The 19,321-nt window shown below is 42.4% G+C and overlaps 1 protein-coding gene across 1 annotated transcript in view; it reads right to left on the reverse strand.

The window, feature by feature from the left end:
* The window catches only part of KCNH1 (potassium voltage-gated channel subfamily H member 1), a 104,975-nt gene extending 86,544 nt beyond the window's left edge, over positions 1 to 18,431 (reverse strand). Inside the window, exons 1-3 of the mRNA XM_066316140.1 lie at positions 18,298 to 18,431; positions 7,388 to 7,511; positions 7,041 to 7,147 (exon numbers count right to left, since the gene is read on the reverse strand). Of these exons, the coding sequence (XP_066172237.1) occupies positions 7,041 to 7,147; positions 7,388 to 7,511; positions 18,298 to 18,370 (304 nt within the window). The 5' untranslated portion in view covers positions 18,371 to 18,431. The remainder of the gene's footprint in view (positions 1 to 7,040; positions 7,148 to 7,387; positions 7,512 to 18,297) is intronic.
* Positions 18,432 to 19,321: the final 890 nt, after the last annotated feature.

Here is a 19,321-nt window from a genome sequence, read left to right on the forward strand (position 1 = left end):
CTTCCCTTTATGGTTATGCTATTGTATGTTTTTGCAAGATTTTTCTAACATGTTCTGAATGCAGCACAAGGACTTTTCCCAATAACCTGTCTAAAGGCTGCTGCAGGGTAAGGAGCTTTTATCAGCAGGGTTTTTACTTTCTGACTCCCTTGACTCCCACTCATGTGTTGCATTATTTATAGGAAGAAGGGACACAAAACACTTTTTTACTGGAACCAAGTGTAAAATTTAGTGATACACCCCACAGACTAAAAGAAAGAGCCAGATGTTCTTGACACTAAAAGTAGGTGTGTTTGATGAAAGGCACTATTTGGGTACCCTTGTAATTTTCAGAGTGCCACAAACAGAGCAAAATGCAAAATCAAGGTGGCACGCAGGGCCTGCAGAAACCATCTCCAGTTTGGGACCAACACAGCAACACTGCAAAGGCAGAAATGAGTAGATGGAAAATTCTGCCAGGCCACGTACCTGCCTCCACAGCATTGTATTTTCCCTGTATTTTCATTGTATTTTCCCTAACATCTTGTCAGTGTCTCTTGTGAACGGGAGACAAGTGGATATAAAAAAAAAGTCACGAGGTGAGTGCTCACAGTGCTGGCTTACATGGGCTTTCCACAGTGCCCTGCAACTCATTCACAGCAGGACTGGGATCTGAAATGTGGGAACACACCAAATGGCTCAGCCAAGAGTTGGCCATGCTCTGCTTTTGTCCTGTGTACTGGTTTAATTATCAGAAGAATTTTACTTCTTAAACAGTTTATTTAACTATTAAACAGGAAAGCCTAAAGTATAAACTACTTATAAATCAGGTCGGAAACTAGAATTTCAACGTCCTACAGGCAGCCCTCATGCTCTTGGTGTCAAAGCCAACATCCCTGCTCAGCCAGACAACCATGACTAGCAAGAGGTACAAAAAAGGCCATTTTAATGAAAAATGTGATTTTTCAGATTCAGCCTGTGGGTTACTCAGTGGAACTGCAGCATGTTCCAGAGTTCTCACAGCAAAACAAGAGTAACTTCCCAGTCTGCACTGGTGCACAGCCACACAGAAAGTGTTTACCAGCATTTCCAACAATACATCTAGTTCTATTTATATTTTGTGTTTAGTCCTGGCAACCTCTCTCCCTGGTAAAGTTCAGTGATAATACCAGTGCACAAACAAAAAAGTAAACACTCATGAGCTGCATTGGCTTCTGTTAGATTTGGAATCAGCACTGAAAGAATCCAGCGTTTGTCTAGTGGCATAGCACCAATCATGCTAGAAAAGGGAATGCCCCTTCAAAGCTGCAGGACAAACAGTTTGGACAACTGAGAAGAAATGAAAATCTTTGAATGAACAACGAATGCCTGAAAGTAGCCATAGGACCAGCCTGGCTTGTGGTACCAAAGTTATGTATCCAATTCAGAATTAACAGGTGCAGCTCTTGATAGGCTTTTATGGCCTAAGGACAGCACTTACAGTGTTGCTTTAAAGCAAAGATAATTTTAAGGGCTGTGATTCAAGTCCCAAGACTTCTCCAGACTAACACACTCTAAATGTCTGCATATCTTTCAATTTCCTGTCTGAAAGACAAACACTACTGTCTCTTCCCTAACATTTTTCCCCATCCTGTGTCTTTCAACAAAGATATGTTCAGCCTCTTGCTGGGCAGGAACACCAGGATTTCACATGCTATTTAACTTTGGTTGAAGTCTTTCAGAAATTCTTACATCAAATGAAAGAGATCTTAAAGGTCTATTCCAGCTTCTTCCTGAGCACACCATTAAGCTCTGCTAAGTTTTCTCTCCTGCCAAACAAAAATAAGCTATATAAAAATCAAAACCACTGTTTAAATGTGCTCTTTGCCCATACTTTCAGCCATTTAACCAGAGAGGCCAGCTGTTTCTTGAAATTACAAAAAGCACCATTTAAATAAAACTGGAATACACAATTTTTCTTTTGACTAATTAGACCAAAATTAGTTTTAAAATACAATGGAAAAACCATGTTTTGACAATCCAGCTGACATCTACACTGCCATTAATGAGCGGGGCAAGTTTCCTCTAAGCAGCACAACCTCTGAGTTACTTGATAAAGTCTCAGTCAAACATTCATGAGACACATATTGTCCTGATGGGAAACAGTCGAGCAGTATGGAAATAGAAACATGTGCCCTTTCTCCACCAATTCCTACATGCAGCACTGCAGAGAGCAGGAGTTAAGTTATATAAACAGCATGGCTGACCATGACAGCCACCCCTTTTAGGGTTTCACTGATGCCCAGGTACTCAGTATAAGGCTGTTTCTTTCTATCCCACACAGACTGAACAGTTTTTCCAATGTCAAAGTAGCAAACCAACCGATGAGGTGTGGTCAGAGAGAGTTTGCTAAGCCACTATACCCACACAGATTTTAACAAGGTGTTCAGAGAAGCCCATGACATTTGGCCATGCAAGACAAAGAACAGAAGTCTTCCTATAGACCCTAGTTTTGAGCAGTGTACCAAGTGAGAACAGACCAACTCTGTATGCACCTCACGACTCTGTGCCAAGAGTAAACCTTTAAATACACTCCCAGCACTTTTAAAGCTGTTACCTTCATGTCTTCTCTATCTGATGCTGGCATGCTGTGGCACCTAATGCTTCTAAAGGTCAGATCTTTACATGCTAAGATAAGAAAAATCAGTTTTAGTCCCCAAAGATAGAATTGCTATTCACAAGGGTAATCCTATCACACTGAAACAACACAGTAGAAATCAAGGTTCAGCACACACTCTGGTACTGCAGTAGTGCTGACACAGTTCACCTGATCCCAAGTTCTCTGAAGAACACGAGTATAAGACACAGTAAAGTTTTGAAATCTTCTTTCCATTTACCCCAAGAAAAATACTTAAGGATTACTGCTGGGAATTCTGTACATATTTGTGGAAATGACAGCAAGTCTTTCTTGCCAATACATTTGAAGTTGACAAGATCAATGGAAACTACCAGTTTTATGAGCCCAAAATATTTAATTTGACCTTGCTGAAGGTAACTTAACTCACACAGATGGATTTCACAGGAGATGCAGGTGTGCATACTGCTTGACAAATAGTGGAGCTACACTTCAGTGAGAGGTTGAGGAGGATACATGTCACTCGACTGCAACACCCTCATTCTTTCCTGCTTCTGTTCCTGTGCAATAATATGGGTTAGCAAAGGTTTCCATCTGGAGACCCTACAGGCATAGCACACACAAATATAAATGGGTTTAGATGGTTTGAACCAGTAACAGTTATGAGAAAATCTTTAGTGATGGGCAATTACAGGTCTACCCCCTTGAAGTGAATTTTGCTGCCTGTAAATTAGGATGGGGTTGTTTGTTTTTGAACCTCTATAGAAAGCACTGGTCCCAAAGATAAATGCCAGCAGAATCTACCAAATTACTATTTTAGGCTGATTTGTCACTCTCTGACATCTGAAGGATTTCTAATACGTGGGGGGAAGAAGAGAGAAGGAAGGAGAAGATTGTGCACATGTTAAAATGAAAATTTTAAAAAAATCAAACAATCAAATTAAAAAAACACACACACAAATATTCACGTTATTAAGCTTGTTAAATGTTCAAGCACTCAGAAAACAGGGAAGTGAACCCCAGCACAAATAGAAAGTGCATCCTAGCCTTTGGGACTGTCACCATAATATGTCTACTCAGCAAATAGCTACTGCTTTACCAAACTGCTTTGCAATGTGCAAAATAGTTACCTACAGCCAACCCAGCATTCTGGCAGTCATTCTGCTGGTCCTATCTGTAGAGAACTTCTGAGACAGAAAAAAAAAAAAAAGGTGTCAACACTCTCTCTGCTGCACAGCTGCAGACCAGAAGCAATGGGAATGCCTCTGCTCAGACAGCAGACTCTTGAAGAGTCTTCCAACTCTTGATGCACTTCACCTTTGATAAGTTCACCCCACTTCAAATATTCTTCCATTGAGGTAGGTCAAGTCTGCATAGAAAAGGGGGTTAGATTTCAATTGGACACCACCTTTTTAGGGGCAGAGAGAAGCAAGTGAATTTTGTATTCTTACAGAACTTTACTTCATCAATAACAAAAGCAAGTGCATATAGAATAAGCCTGCTTTTGCACTGCTTGTACACCAGACCTACATTGTAGATGAAAAACAAGCCAAGGAAAATCCTGAGTGCTCATTTACTCAGCCATTTTTAACTCATGAGGCTGACCATAAAGTGTAAAAACTTAACAGATGGCTGTCAAAATCTCGTAAGAAGTTAGATGTTTAAAATATGTCAATTCAGTAAGGTAAGATAACTATGGCTAGATACAAAATATTTTCTTATACATTAGCTGTACCCTTCCTTAGTATAAGTTCATTTGTCTCCACTGACTTGAGATTCAGTAATGTTTTAATTTTCCCATATAAAAACAAACAATAATTCCAGCATCACTGGGTGCTCACATCTAATTAAACAGTGGAACTGAAGTTCTCATGTGAAATCACTGCCAGTCTGTCTGTTGTCATTTTGCAGTCCTGATTAAAGAAAGCTTTCACTTTGTCTCCTTCCAGGTATGACAATGAATCCCCACTGCATGCAACTGGATGGCATCAAAGCAACAATGACAAAATTCTGGTGGCTATGCACCTGTTTGCTCTAATTGCTTCCAATTATCCTGAAGAGGCTCTGTATTTCTGGGAAGCAATTCTTCCACAGAATAACAATGATTTTTACATATCTGCTAAGTTATCAAGGGCTAAGCCCAAGAAATCATCAAACCTCTATCACATCTTAACTTCTCTGAAAACAGGAAGTATGGCCACTTTTGGATGCAGGGAGGACTGGACAAAGAAAGGGAAGGCCAGGGTAGAGGCAGCATCCATAAATGCAAACATGAAGGCAGGAAATTGTACGTTGTTTCTAAAGTTAATACTGTGAACTGTGAATGAAGTTTGTGGATATACTGTAACTATCAACAGCTGGATGTTGTACTGTTATCAAACAACCAAGTAAATACTAGCACTGCGTCAGCACCATGGAGATTGCCATGCCAAAAAAAAAAAAAAAAAAAAAGCCTATCACCTCTAGTAGCATCATTAAATGTCTCAATCTGCTTTGGCAGGTAACACCAGGGAATAATTGTTACTCAGAGAAAGAAAAAAGTGGCTGCTGCTCCTAAAAGTACGAGATTGACTCACATTGCAGACGTCATTATTAACTCAAAACTCCTATTTTGTTTTCCTTTGTTTCTCCAAAAGGACAGCAACTGTACTATTAAAACAGGCAGAATTACATTAAATGTAAGGCTGTGGAAAATGTACCAATTATCCAACAACTCAAAAATGGGAAAAAAACTTGCTATTTATTGTGACTGTTAGTTTATAAGGAGGGAGTAGACAGGTAAAGAACAAGAAAAATCTATTTCCCATCTATTTCACTGGCTAATTTGAAAAAGAAAAATAGAATGAGGAAAGAATAGAGATACCAAACAGAAGAAACAAAGAGCAGCAAAAAAGATGTCTAACAAAATTCAGGATCCTTTCCCAAGGTTTCAAACTGAGAGCAGGTTAGAACCAATCATGTTCATTATCTGAACCACTGCCATAGTTGCAGGCAGAGGTTAGGTGACCACAAAGGAAAGTGCAGTCTGGGTGCTGGCTGGTAAATAGGACAGTGTTTTCCTGTGATGTGGCTTATATTGAGAAAAAGTTCCAGGATGTCCCCTTTTTGATATTTTTCAGTTAAAACTCTCTAGTGTTATTAGTCAGTTTCTGTAACAGTAGTTAATGTATCTCTAAAGCTGCAAATCCAACAAACATTAGGTGCCCTGCAGTTTGTTAAACTTGAAAGCGAGCTCTGTGCTTTCCTTTTTCCCATGCCTGTGACCCTCTGTGTACAGAGCAGACCCATCACACTCTGTCTTCTGGCATGTCACACAACACAGCTCCTGCACAGCTGGACTTTGTTCCAGGCCACCTCTCCTCAGAGGAGTGCACAGCAGGCCAGAAAATATTCCTCACTCCACGGTTACCTTGCTTTAAATCTGCATAAAAGACAGAGGGGCCCCAGGCTCTACTACAGGCCATATGCTGCAGCATGACAGAAGAGTAGCTGCATAGTCTCTTGGTGCCAAATAGCTGATAACTGAGAGAGAATTCCAGACTCTCCTAGATCCCAGGACTGCAGCTTATTTACTTGCGTTTGGATGCATAGATGTGAGCTGCATATGGTCCCCATGGCCACAAACTGAGCTAGGAACAGAAATCAGCTTTTAGGAAATAGGTAAACAGCAGAGGCAGGTAGCCCTAGGAGGAAAGCAGCACAAAGCAAGGCCATACAGATTCTGCACACAGGCAGTACCAGCTTCATTATTAGAAGGCAAAACTGCAAAGAGCAAAATAAGTTACAGAATGCAATTTTTTCAGCTTAACATCTGGCCAGGCTGAAGACCTCAGTGTATTTACACTTCAGGCGACATTAAGCAGATGAAAATAACTGTGCATGACATAGTCCACACTAGGTGAGACACCAAGTTTGGGGCAAGTAGTTCATCTGCTGTTGTGTGAGTTACAGACAGACTGAATCTCCCAGGAAAAAAAATAATGTCCCAATTAAGAATTTTTTGTCCAAAACAAAAGACGTTTCATCTGAAAACATCAGAATTAGTTCAATTCCTAAAACAAAAGATGGGTTCTTTTTATTCCAAAACTACTATATACTAGCTTCACTATATCAAGTTTATTAAATCTGAGAGTATGTTCTCTGTAGTGCCAACTTGCCTAAACCTGGCTTGTGTACTACCATTGTGATGGAATCGTCAGTGTTGTCTTAAAGCATCACACACAAATTACTCCAAACGTCAGAACAAATTAGAAAGCTTCCTCTGCCTCCCTGAGTGACTTTCATCTCTAATGTTCTCATTTCTCCCTTTTAGATCAAGTGGCAGAACTGGGGCTTATTTAACCCTAGATAAAGCACTGTCCTCCAAGGTGACAGAATTGCAGTTTACACTACAATTAAGAACAACTGTACACACCTACATTAATGAAGAAACCAACTGACTACTTACTGTTCTTCTTGTACATCAGGATTTCAAAGGAGTTCATCTCATAGTTCTCAAATGTTTGTCGGACCTTGTCAATTGTATCTTTGTCTGTCAGCTCTCCATACATAAAACTGCAAATAAACAGAGACATTCAAGTCAGACACCTGACACAAAGCCATTTGTTTACAGTGTAAAAAGGACCCATTTAGAAATGGCTCCTCTTTGGTTTCATTTCACCTGGAAAGCATATTTGACAGATGTAGCCTCAGGAGATAAAAGACAAAACTGGAATAAACAGATTACTTTTCTTCACAAGCAACAGGCACAACACTACAAGCTATTTAACACAAAATAAATCTGTTCTCAAATACCTGCAGGTGCTGCTTTTTTGCATAACTTCTGCTCTGTGATATCCTGATAACTTGCAAAATCCATCATTGCTGTAGACAATGGGCCAATCCACGATCTGGGCATTACCCAAGACAAAATTAGTATCTGTTTGAAAAAACACATCAGTTAGGTATTAGTCAAAGCTATGGTTGCTTTAGAGGAAATACTCATTTCAGAATGCAATCCCAGTTGCTTCAGTCCCTGCAGAATTTTCCCAGATATCACTCCCACTGCAGTCAACAGGATTATTCCTGGCTTTAATTTTAAGCAAATTTTTCTTTTTAAAAGAAGTGTTAATTACTCAGACAGAGCATAAATAGCTCATGATGGTAAAATTCACCTCTTGGCTGAGGACAGATCCACCAAACTGTTTGCCTCTGTGCCACATGCACTGATCCACCATGACACTCAGCTTGAATGTGAAGCAACACCCGAGCAATAGCAATTGCTCTCCTCTCTGAATGCAGACTTGGCTCCTTCGACACTGCCTTCACTGCTGGCCACACAAGCTCAAACACTTGTGTGCAGCACATCACTTCAAGCAGGACACCAAGAACTAGGGCTAGCAACTACATCAGTAGAAGGAACTCCTTGTTTGCAATACAAGCCAGAAGGAGTTTCAGTCAGTACGAGAAAACAAACTAAGCAGGATTCACGCCTCCATTCTTGCTGGAGCTGTGTGTGCCACATTTTTTGTGGCTGCCAACTCAAACCCACACCTGTGCCAAGACAGACAGCAGTGCTGCTCCCTGGGCACTGGCAGACAGCAGGAGATGGTGGCTCCTGTCACAGCTGCAAAAACCCTCTGGCTTTTGGAAGAAAGGCTGGGGAGTCACATGAGATCAAGAAGCACTCATTTTTAAGGAGAGCTCTTACGGGAGTCCACCACACTGTCCACTTTTCAGTATCAACTCCCAGCTGCCCACACATCCATAGTTTAGTTTGTTTCAATTTCCCATTTCAAAATCTTTACCCCAAACTTCAAGTGGGTTTAAATAAAGGAGTCCCATAGCTAGCCAAATCCACTGCCCAATCCCACAAGCATGATTAAGTGTGGTTTTATACACTCTTTAGGTTGAAATTCACCAGTAATATATCTTCAGGATATTTTAGCTTTGTTTCTCACAGCCTCTTTTAAATACCATGGGTTTTGCTTAGTTGAAGCACTTTGTCCCCAAAACAATACACCTCTTTTACCCCTTCCTATGAATTAGTAAACCAAGTAATTTCTCACTGCTAAATCAAGTGATTTTGAGTGTCTTATTATAAACACTAAATTAGAGTGTGTTAGGATATTTTTAAATTTCATCATGAAGTACAAAAAATCACAATAAATTTCATCAATCAGTACAAAAAAAGAGGCAAATACAAATGTTAGGCCAGGTCCTGCCCTGATCTGAATGGTGTTACTTCACGCATGAATTGCTTAAGAATTCATTGTCACTGCCTTCTCTCCACTTCCTAAAGCGCTCCTGTTAAAGAATTGCCTGCCTTTCACACTTAAACCTTATTGTCTTCAGATAAATAATCTCTTGCGTTTTTTCATTAAAGGGCTATATAGGACACATTTCTGATAACCATCACTGTGATAATCCCACTTTATCTAGCCTTGCAAGGCTTCTGTGAGTTACAACAATGCTCTTGTCTCTTATTTACAGGTCAAAACAGAGCCCTAAATCTGTAAGTGAATTTAAGCTCCAAAAGTGAGACTGCAACAGTCTAGTCCCTAGATACCCAGCTCTCAAAGACTTGGGAGCTGGAAGTTCTGTGAGCACTGTTGGAGAGGAGAACTGAAAAACTTTAGCACAGCAAATAGAAATCTGACCAAGTTAAACCACAGAAAACAATGAAAAAGGGGGATATTTTAAGGTGGGTTTTTTTCCCCCTTTCCTATGTGTGTTACAATACCTAATATTATAACATAAGCCCAGTTCCCAAAGACAATACTCAATTCTTTGCCATTATTGCAGGAGCTGAAGAATAACGTTCCTTATACTTTGGCCCAGCAAAGCCCAATATTTTTGGACTGGCAGTTTCCAAAGGATGCATAGAGAACACATTTCTCTCCCCCAACAGCAGTTTTGACATTCTCCTAGAAGATGTAAGCAGCCTTAGGGCGGTGAAAGCTCAACCATTATTTTAGCTCTTGAATGACTGTTCTAACCATCAAGCTACCACAGAGACTAGATGTCAACATCCTCACAAACCATGTGAGTTTTTAAGTCAGTATGACTTGGCCGTCATATTTTATGCACCCCTATTAGTCAACACTGGGTGAGCCTCACCGGCATGTAGGGGTACAATGTTTCATGAGAGCCCAGGTTGCGTTTAGTCATGAGTTAGAAGCAAGCAAGTTAGAAGCAAGATCTTTATGTACCCATAAAGCTTTAAAGGAAAAACTTTGCACAACTATCAAACCAAAGAACAAGTCAGAGATTTGGATGATGGCATTGTTTCGTAAGTGTCTCTCCCTTCTAGCTAATTCCAACTTCATACATCTTGATCTTTCTTTGATCTGGGCCTTACATAGCTGACAAACACACCTCGTTTCTTCAGAAGTGTCTCTGACAAGTGTTTTGCCTGTGTGAACGCTGGCAAGACACAGCACAAAGTAAGGACTCCCACTTATAACTTCCCTGCATAGCTTGGCTTGTTCCAGCAGACAACCCAGAGGTAGAAGGGCTGTCCTCATTGCTATCATTTACATTCAATTGCACTGACATCCCTGACAATGTGCTGCTTGGGGACAGCTCATGATCTGTTAAAAATTTTTCCTAACATAAGAAAATATTGAATAACATCCAGTGAGGCAAATACTGCCATTTCATCTGCAGGGACACAGGGTCCCAGAGGCCAGGAAACAGCTGTGGCTTTGTTACACAACAAGCATGAGGGATGCTCTAGTGAACTCTGAGGATCACAGAGCAGAGACTCTTGGAGACTCACAAGTGGGTCAGCAAGGCCAAGAAAGGAGTTGTCCAGGGGAAAACTATGAAGAAACCCACTGTTAAATTCCCTTCAAAGACAGGGATGAAATGGACATGTAATAGGAGCAGTATCAAACCTATTTAGTGACTTGAAGCACCTCTTTGAAAGGACTCAATGAACTCCCCTATCTGGAAAGCAGTTTATATCACAATGGCAACTCTGTCAGCAGTATTGCCTGGCCCAAGAAGAAGCTGGCCCTTCTTATGAGCTCTAAGAAAACCTGAGCTAGAACTGGAAAGGGCAGGCTCATATAAAAGACCTGAGTTTCTGGCTTGTGTTGTATTTGGCACAATCTGAGCAAGAGCATTGGGAGGCAAGGAAATATGCAGAGGTGCAGCATGGAGCACAACGTGCTGCAGAAACACAAGTAAGAGCTGTAGCATCACAAAGACAGTGCAATTACTTGCATGACTAGGGCAGGCTTCTGCAGCATGGATCACTTTGTGCAGTGCATCACTTCATATTTTCTAGCCTGCATTTTCCCCAGGTTAGCTCTGCTCACTGCAGTATACCCACGTCAGCATCTATACACTCAAATGTCAGATCCAGTTTGGGTAATCACTTTAAAGTAGACATGGCCACTTAAAAGCAACAAGAAAAACATTTTAACTCCTTCCAAAATGTAAGAATGGATTTCACTCAGTCACTGAAACCAGTACTTTCTTCCACTCAGAAAACAGACCATCACAGAAGAATCAGAAAATGTCTTTCTAAATAACTATGGTCCTTTAAACAGAAACAACCACAAGTGTCTGGAGCAGACATCTTAAAAAAACTACTCTATCTATTGAATCCTACCATTACATTTAGTAGTTTGTTTAACCAAAACTGCCCACCAGCTTCCAAAATTACTGTAGATAAGTTGCACTCACAGACATTTATCTGGCCAGGACTAGCTCACTGTGGAGTGGTCACCTCCTCACATGAGGAGGAGCAAGTTACTGAAACGTTTCCCCTCTACTATTCATTGCCCTGCACAGCTGCATATTCACTCCCACTGCATCCCAGCCTCTCCTGTAACATAGATCTTGCCAAGCTCAGATGCCCCCCACGTCTTTCCTGAGGCAAGCACACCAGTTCTACTTTCCCTGTCTCACCAGTGATGCACTGGTCCTCTTCTGGGACACACTGGCAGAAGGTCGGAGACCAACAGCCAAACATATTCCCACAGCACTGCCAGACACATTCCCACACTGAAGGTGTTCCCTCATTGCACAGAGGAAGCTGAGGGAAACCTGCCCAGGCAGGTGTAGTGCAGACCTCGGTAACAAGAGAGGCTGGTGCCCACTGCACTTTCTCATATTTGGGTCAGGGTGCCTGGGTTTGTGTGGTGCACAAATGTGATTTAAATACATTCATGTATTTCCCCCCCAGTCATCGTACAAACACAGCACTCAAAAGGCTTGTTCCCAATTTATTGCCCTCTCAGGAAAAGGAGAACCAGGCTCAGCATGGTGGGGAGACCTGCTCCTCACCAGATGGGAAGGGGAGAGGGAGAGGAAGGGGAAGGAGATTGCCCTCCTCATTCCAGACCACAGCCTCCCTCATGCTGGGTGATGACAGCCCTGGTTATTGAGACCAGCAGGTCTTTTTTTATCCAGTCTCAAACTTTTCCCATGGATCTTCAGGGGAGCAAACCTAGTTCTTCAGCATTAGCAAGCACCAACTACTTCTACAGCAGAACTAAAAGGACTGCAGATCATATGTGTCTCTTACCCTATCCATGGAACAGGGGTGGAGGATACAGCTACTGCTGCCTGAACTGGGTACAGAGCAGCAGAGATGCTGTGTCACAGCCAGCATAAGAAATGTGCAGCAGGCAAAAATCATGTGCCACTCTCAAAGCAGGTAAGATTGTATCATACAGCTTAAGGACAAGGGACACATGGCATTTACTAACTTGTGACTTTGCATAACAAACAGCATTATTTGGATACTGGGGAGAAAAGAGATTCCTTCATTTCTGTCTAATTTCTTCCCAGAGCATAGAAATCAAACATTGTGTATAAGTAGGCCTGTCAAAATTGCTAACAAAGGATAGGTATGTATGAATTTTTGCTCATGCTTGGTCTTAGCTTTGAAAAAAAAAAAGTAAACCAGAAGCATTTAGTCACACTGATTAGTTACATTGTTCAAATGTAACTTCTGAGATTAAAATATGGCCCTAAGTCAGTACAAGTAAGTCACACTGAATTTCAAGTACTTATTCGATCTTTTTTTTTTGTACACATGGGATTCGAGACTTGCACTTCAGGGACCAAACATATTTTCATCCTAACAGAAGTGGTGTAACTGCAGCCAAAGCAAGTACAGACCTGCTCAAATGACAGAAAGACTATTCATATGGTAGAATAAAATAAGTAGGAATAATTCTGCTCTCCCACCCACATCCTCCTGTGGAAGTCAGTGGTGTTACATGAATATCCACATGCACTCAGTATCATCTTGCATTCATTCCTACAATGGAAGTGTTTGGTGGTTCAGTGTTTAAATATCCCACTGAACAACTTGATCTCTCTATAGAATAATGATACAGTGGCCTCAAAATTATCCATCCTCAATATTGAGGCCAAAATTTTTAAGCTCACTGTAACACAAAAAACATAAACCCCTACAGATAAGTTCATTTGGGCTGTTTTATGAAAGTTTTATATAACTATTTGTTTAATTTTCAAAACAAAATGCATTTAAGAGTTTCTTGGCTGCTACAGCATGAACACAATTCCCTAAACACGGACATTCCATGTTTATTCAAACATGACTTACAATGGCATGTGTATACCAGAGCAAAGTGCAAGTGCAGGTTGAAAAGAATCATTAAAAAATTTTTATCATCGCTTTCTCCACAAATAACGAGACTCCAACTAAAGCAACAACTTCAAGTGAGTAGCTTTAAATCATTACAGAAAATGAATGCTAATTGCAGCCAGCAGAATAGACAAAAAACTACCTTTTCTACCTCAACATTCTTACTTTGCATAGTTATAGAAAATATTTCACCATGGCATCTACCATGAGAAAAGTTTATATTGAAAATAATGCATCATTCTAACAGCTATAAAATCTTCATAATTATCAATATTTATTAAAATAAAACAATTACTGCAAAATAACAAAATAAGAATAGCTGAAGTGGCACCAAAATTGTACCAAAGGTATTGCACAATAGCATGATTTGTCACCTTTCCTTGAAGCACTATCCATACTGAGAAACTAAAAAAAATCCAACACAACCCCTCCAAAAATAAACACTAAAACACAAATCCCACAACATTTACACATACGTGATGTTAGAGTGAGATAATTAGATGATTTTCAGAAATGAGAAAGCTCTTCAGTTGGTAATAGTCAGACATTGCACCACTCTTATTAAAGGACAAAAACACTGTTTAGCAGTGAGACTTCATTATTCAGCTGTTATGGGGGTTTGTTTTCCCATCCCATATGACCTGAACGCTAATCCAGAAAAAGGCATACTTTGGTTGCATTGATTACAAGCCTTTCTTTAGTTTAAAGAACCCATTTGATTTACTGATTATAGCCTTACAAGTATTTGAGACAAGACCTAACTCCCTGCTCACTTTTATCTATGAGTTACAAAAATGCATTAACCAATTCCCCAGTGAATGGGTTTCATTAAGTTTTGTTTTACAATCTTGCTCTAGGATTTAATGTGAAACTGGACTGATACATTGAATTATCACAGAACTTACTGAGCTTTCAGAACATTAATTTTAAAGCACATTACCTGTCATCTCTGTGCTGTACATTTTTTTCCTTACTATCTATAAAAGTAATTTTAACAAAACGAGGTCGTACATTTCTAAATGCATAAAGGCACACATTCAAAACTAGACTTCTAGCCTAGTAAAAGCCAGCTGAAAAAAGAAATTATTACATTCAATTCCAGTGATACTGAGAAAAAAAGATTGTCAGTAATGAACAGGTACTTCAATTTACTGACCAACTGTATGAAAAGCAAGCATGAAAATATGTGTCTCTACTGTTGTTTACGTGGGAAAGAAGGAAGATCAGGAAGCAATAAAACCCTTTGCATCATTCTTTTAGGGAAAATGTCCTTAACACAGAACCTACAAGCTGTCCTCTTGCAGTTTCTGAAGGTCTGCTGTTTTCATTTCTCATTCTCCATTAAGTTTCCTCTGCATTTCTCTCTGGCTGAACACAAAACCAGTCTTTTTAGTTTCAGAAGTGTTTACAATAAAGTTAATTTCTCTCCTAGGTTCAGATGATGGTACAAGGTTAGCATGCCCAGGATGCAAAATGTTTATTGTACTGGGACTTTATAGCCTGTAATGAAAGCAATGCCATAGATCATGCAAATGTCTGTTATACTCAAGATCTATGTCTGAAGGTGCTTTTTCTTTCTCTCTACAGGGAACTCTACATTCTTCATCAAAAGATGCAGGTTTGCTTCCATAACTGATGTCTCCTTAGAGTGTTCCCAGGGATTCTGTGAAAGGAAAATTAAACTCACACAAGCTTTATGCCTTCTAACTTCCCCTTCTTCTAACCTCCTTATTTTGTCCATAAATCAGAAAAGCACCTGTGAGTCCCACTGAAATTCCTAAGCCATGTAAACAGAGGACTTACTTTTCCATTCTTATACATGCACAATTATCACACACCTTAATGAGAATTTTGATCCAGAAAGGATTGAAGAATTCAGCTGACATTTACATAAATCAAAAACTATTTTTGTCTCCAGATATTGATAAAGCATTGCAATATCACAAATAACCTCTACAATAAACTGCACCAGTTGAATTGGGTGCCCTGGCCATGATCCAGGTTTATAACTGTTATTATTACAGTGCTTGTACACTGTGGATGTATTACATTACTAAGAAAAAACATTAATATCACATTAGCAGTAACCATCAGGGGCTAGTGATTCTTTATATACTGCACTGTGTTACAGCATGGGCTCATTTTCTGTCCCACTGGGTGTTCTGGTCTTTAAATATTTCAATGCTTCAAAGAAATTTTTATCAACCAACCACTGCATGCAACATTTATTTTTCTAGCTCTGCATGGCTAGTATAGAAACAGATTTTAAACATTAAATACAAGATGATCAGAATTATGCTGTTCCTCATTTCAAAGAAGGGCAAACCTTAAGCTCACATTTCATCCAGAAGGTCTTTGTGTGAGAAGAAATCACAGAGGACCAGTCAAGGTCCACAGGTCTAGGAAAATGACACGTTACATGTTCTTTCCTGTGTGTGTTACCCTAAGGCCACCCCATCCTCTCTTTACCCCAGTGGGAAGGAAATGCTTTGCAGCTCTAACCCTAGCACAGCTCTTTTGGCTGGCATTCAGTGCATGAGAACCTGTCTCAGCTGATTTGCAGCCTGTGAAGAAGCTCTGACTCCTGATAATTCCGAAGTAGACGATTCAGACCAAAGGTGTTGGAGGTGAATCTTGCTGCAGAAGGTGCTATAAACATGAACCCAATTTTAACCCTAATGGAAAAAACCCTGAACTTGCATGTCTATGTCTACTACCTCTAGCCATAGAATGTGCATCAGTCCCACATCTAACACAAAAGGCTGTCCAAGGAATTCCTTGCTAAAACTACAGATAAAATCATGGTGGAATTAGGGCTGTCCTTAGAGCAATGCTTGCAAAAGAGGCTGCATGCCTTTGTTATCACCACACAGATCCTTTCACTGAATTAACACCCCCTGCCCCAAAACACACTTTCCTCAGTTCACCCATGACTGATGATACTCATATAATGTACAAGTCCCTTCCCATGAAGCACTTAGTACATTATCTCTGTTCAGTGACAAAATTCCTCTCTTTTCAAAGGGAATCCTCCCCAAATTAGGAACATTCCTATATCTGTATCAACTTAATATCTGTTGGCACTACTCAACTTGCTGGCATGTGCCAGCAAATACAAACTTGACAGCAAGCCCAAGGTTTATTTGGCAAATCCCAAATGGCATAGATAGTTTCATTGTGGGTCACATTACTACCCAATTGAACAAAACCAAGAAAGGAGAGCCAAACCTCAAGCTTTATGGGCCCATTTAAGCACTCATCCTGTGGGCATCCCAAATCATCTCAATGGCCAAGTAGGCAGGACAAGATGAGATGGGCAACAAGGAACTGGCAGGTTTCCATACTGCCCCCGTGCTGGTCAGCACAGCCCTGCTTCAGCACGAGAGAAAGGAGCCTATCCTTGCCTCTTCAAACACAAGAAGGTTAGAAAAACTGATTCATCTAACACTGGTATGTGACAGCACCACATTTACAGCAAAGCTGGATTTGGTCCAGTAAAAACTTGAAGGCACATCACAGAAGAAAAAGGCTTCTAAACCTGAGTCACTTACCTAAGCTTATCCTAGAATGTCTGAACTGCACATCATTTCCTACCAAGCTTAATCTAAAAAACTTGTATTGATTCCAGCCCTCAGGACTTGCTGAACATTTGGAAATGGAGTGCTGTCATTCTACCTGTGCTGTCTGGCACCATGCTCTGTTATGACACTTTCTTAATAATGGGGGAAGAGAAGAACAAACAGAGCATAGCTTCTGCTGCATGATTCCCCCCATCTCCAAGCCTCAACTGATTTATTGCATCAAGGCTTTGGCACTGAAAGCCAAAAGAGGAAATTGGTTTTTAATGAAGAAAATAATCTACAAAGTCGAGACTGTTTTGAGAAAAACCTTCAATAACTGTTGTTGGAAGATTAGAGAAGCAGCCTGAATATGATGACATGCAACATTCATTTTAAGATACATTAATAAAAATAAGAGGGCAAGATTCACTGTAAGACTGGAGAGCAATTTTTTCAGGAATGCAGCCTCCAGCTCCCTCCCTTCTACAGGAAAGTTGCAGAGAGAAATAACCTATAAAAGGAGCCTCACAATTCTGTGTGAAAATATGGTTTTATCAAAGGCTAGTTGTCCAATAATACTGCCTAATTGAAAAAAAATTGAAAATCATTCTTGGCATCATTTGAGTTTTTAGCTGCTTATCAAGAGGGTTAATTGTCTTCGCCTTATCAGAACAAACTGACTATGTTTTTAATTAATTAACTCGACTTGTCTTCAAAAGAAGCTTGATCCTTCATATTCTCAACCATACTACAAGTCCTTAATCCCTGAAGTAACCCCACTGAAGTCAGTAGAAGCAGTGAAAATGGCACAACTTAGGCTCGGGGCTTTAAAAGAAATGCACATGCCTAGGTTAAACAAATCCATGAACGCTTGCATGGTCGCCGGCTTACAGAGGGAGCAGCTTTTGGTAAGTCCCTAAGTGAAAGAGTCTGGATAGCATTAATACATATTTGCATGCAATTGTGAAATTCGAGGCATTTTCCACTCCACAGTTTTCCAAGAGACAGACCTGGTTACAGTGCACTAGGAGAAAAAAAGAAATATCTACCCTCAGCCCTCAAAATGGCAAACTCTCTCCGCACTCATGACAAACCTTCCCTTTCAACCCGGGCAGGCAGCCCTGGCCGATGCCCCCGCACCGGGCTCTCCCTGCCCAGGGACCATCTTGGATCCCCGCATCTCGCCCCGGTCCGGAGCCGCCGCCGCCGCTCCCCGGACGCCCCGAGCCCCCCGCCCCGGGCCGGGCGCCGCCGCCGCTGGCCCCCGGGGCTCGGATCCCGGCCCGCCGCTGCCGCCGGGCGCCCGCCGTGCCGGCGCACCTGCAGCCCGAGCCCCGCCGTCCGGGCCGGGGGCTCTCGGCAGGACTCGGGCGGCGCAGCCGGCACCGGCTCCGGCTCCGGCACCTGGATGCGCCGCTTCGGCGGAGCCGCCCGGCAGCGCCCGGGGCTCGGCGCCCCCCGCCCGGCGCCGTCCCCGCCGAGGACGCGGCGGGCTCCTTGTGGCCGGCGGCAGCCCGCCCGCGGTGCCCCCTTACCGTTAGACCTTCGCACGATGTTCTCCAGGAACGTGTTCTGAGGCGCCACCAGCCCTCGCCTTCCCCCGGCCATAGTCGCTCTGCGGAGCGCAGCGCGGCGCGGAGGCTCCGCTCAGGGCCGCGCCGACCCGCGCTCTGCCGCGCCGCCGCCCGCCCGCCCCGCGCGCCTCATGCCTCCGCCGGGACCGGCACCGGGGCTCCGCAGCCGCCGCCGCCTCCCGCGCACCGCAGCCCCGCGCCGCCGCCGCCGGACCGCCCCGCAGCGACCCCCGCCGGCCGCCGCCGCGCCGCAACGCCGGGGCTGCAGCGCCATCGTCTGGGGCCGGCGCCGCCAGCCCCGGGAGCGCTCGGCCCGTCCGTCCGTCCGCGGCGAACGGCGCCTTCCGCCGGCCTCTTCCCCCCTCAGGGGCGGCTGCCGCCCTGCTCGACCCCTCGCCGGCGCGCCCGGGGCGATGAGAAACGCGGAGTGCTAGAGACCGCTGACAAACTCCCGGCAGCTGCTCCCTCGGTGGCGGGAGGCATCGCCATATCCCACCCCGGGTGGGTCGCCGCGAAGCTCCGGAGCCTTTGCTCGCCGCCCTCATCCCGGGTCGCGCTTCACGCTTCCCTAGGATGATTTCTGTTAGAAGGCTACTTAGTATTATGTGGTCAAACTGCGTAACAGCTCCGTGAAAACAGCGAGACGAACTGTTTAAATGACCTGACTTTGACAGGTCTTGAATTCTTTGAGATATTTAACTGACATCAAGTTTTCATTCAGAGATGTAATCGACTTTGTTCTTCCCCCCTACTACCAATCTATCAGTAAATGGAAAATACTCAGATCTTTTAAATTTAAAAGGCGTATTTTTTCTTGCTGGCATTGGCATTTACTTGCTGTAAGGCCTCATTAAGTGTAACACTTCCAGGCTCCACAGCTCAAGGCATACTGGAGACATGAGTATGTTTCTGCATGTTCTTGTGCTTGAGGAAAAGCTATTTCTCACAGTAAAGAAAGTATGGCAAACACGATGGCCTGTGTCAC

This window comes from Sylvia atricapilla, chromosome 3, assembly GCF_009819655.1.
Source record: "Sylvia atricapilla isolate bSylAtr1 chromosome 3, bSylAtr1.pri, whole genome shotgun sequence".
Taxonomy (NCBI): Eukaryota; Metazoa; Chordata; class Aves; order Passeriformes; family Sylviidae; genus Sylvia; species Sylvia atricapilla.